This window comes from Loa loa (assembly GCF_000183805.2).
Source record: "Loa loa unplaced genomic scaffold supercont3.4291, whole genome shotgun sequence".
In the NCBI taxonomy this organism is placed as follows: domain Eukaryota; kingdom Metazoa; phylum Nematoda; class Chromadorea; order Rhabditida; family Onchocercidae; genus Loa; species Loa loa.
In genome coordinates this window covers 1-791 of record NW_018112467.1, presented here as the reverse complement: position 1 = coordinate 791, position 791 = coordinate 1, and the positions used below count along the sequence as shown (strand labels likewise).

The window sequence follows — 791 nt, the reverse complement described above, 5'->3', positions numbered from 1 at the left end:
TGGTTAATTTTTTCTTTTTTAAACATCTGTATTCTCCCTTATAAATAAATTTTTGTTACTTTTTTGTTTTATAACTTTATGTTTTTGTTATAACTTTCTTCTTCGATGCAGTCGATCTGCTTTAGTTCATCAAAATAATGCCTCGCGGAAGATCAACCTTAGGTCGTCGTGGACGAGTAATTGGAAATCAAACTGCGGAAGGACGGGATCAACGAACGAGCGAAACAGACAACGAATGGCTCGAGTACATGCCGAGGAAGCAGCAGAGCGAAGCCAGACTTGAAGATGTACGGTTGCGAGCATTGCTCGAAATTGGAAGCAGAATGGTGCCGGTTGATCTGACCTCAGGACAAATTTTATTGCCTCGTAATTTCTGCAATTTAGTGACGTCAAAAGAATTGTTTTGAAAAAGTATTTCCCAATATTAAAACTAATTTAAGAATCACGATTAGCTGAATGATAGAGTTATTCTTGCAGTCAGAAATAAAACGTCTACGAACTTGAAAGTATTATTCAGTCTAACATCCAAAGTAAGGCAGTCACATGCAAGCCCTTCGACACTGTTACGGAAACAGACAAGCGGTTAATTACCCAACAGAATTTTTGAATTCACTCGATCTGCCAGGGATACGACCGCATTTACTGTAGTTGAAAATCGGCATGTTAATTATCATGTTGCGAAATATCAACCAGCCAAAGCTTTGTAAGCACGCGGGTTGTAGTAAAAAAATTGATGAGCAACGTCGTAGAAGCAACAATCTTGACAAGACCTTTCAAAGATGAAGACGTCC

The 791-nt window shown here is 38.6% G+C and overlaps 1 protein-coding gene across 1 annotated transcript; it reads left to right on the top strand.

Annotated features, from left to right (window-relative positions):
* Positions 1 to 137: 137 nt before the first annotated feature.
* On the top strand, positions 138 to 500 carry LOAG_19268 (hypothetical protein; the record flags this gene model as incomplete). Its single annotated transcript, XM_020451920.1, has 1 exon — positions 138 to 500. One exon carries the CDS (start codon positions 138 to 140, stop codon positions 405 to 407), a length of 270 nt encoding a protein of 89 aa, XP_020304272.1. The 3' UTR covers positions 408 to 500.
* Positions 501 to 791: the final 291 nt, after the last annotated feature.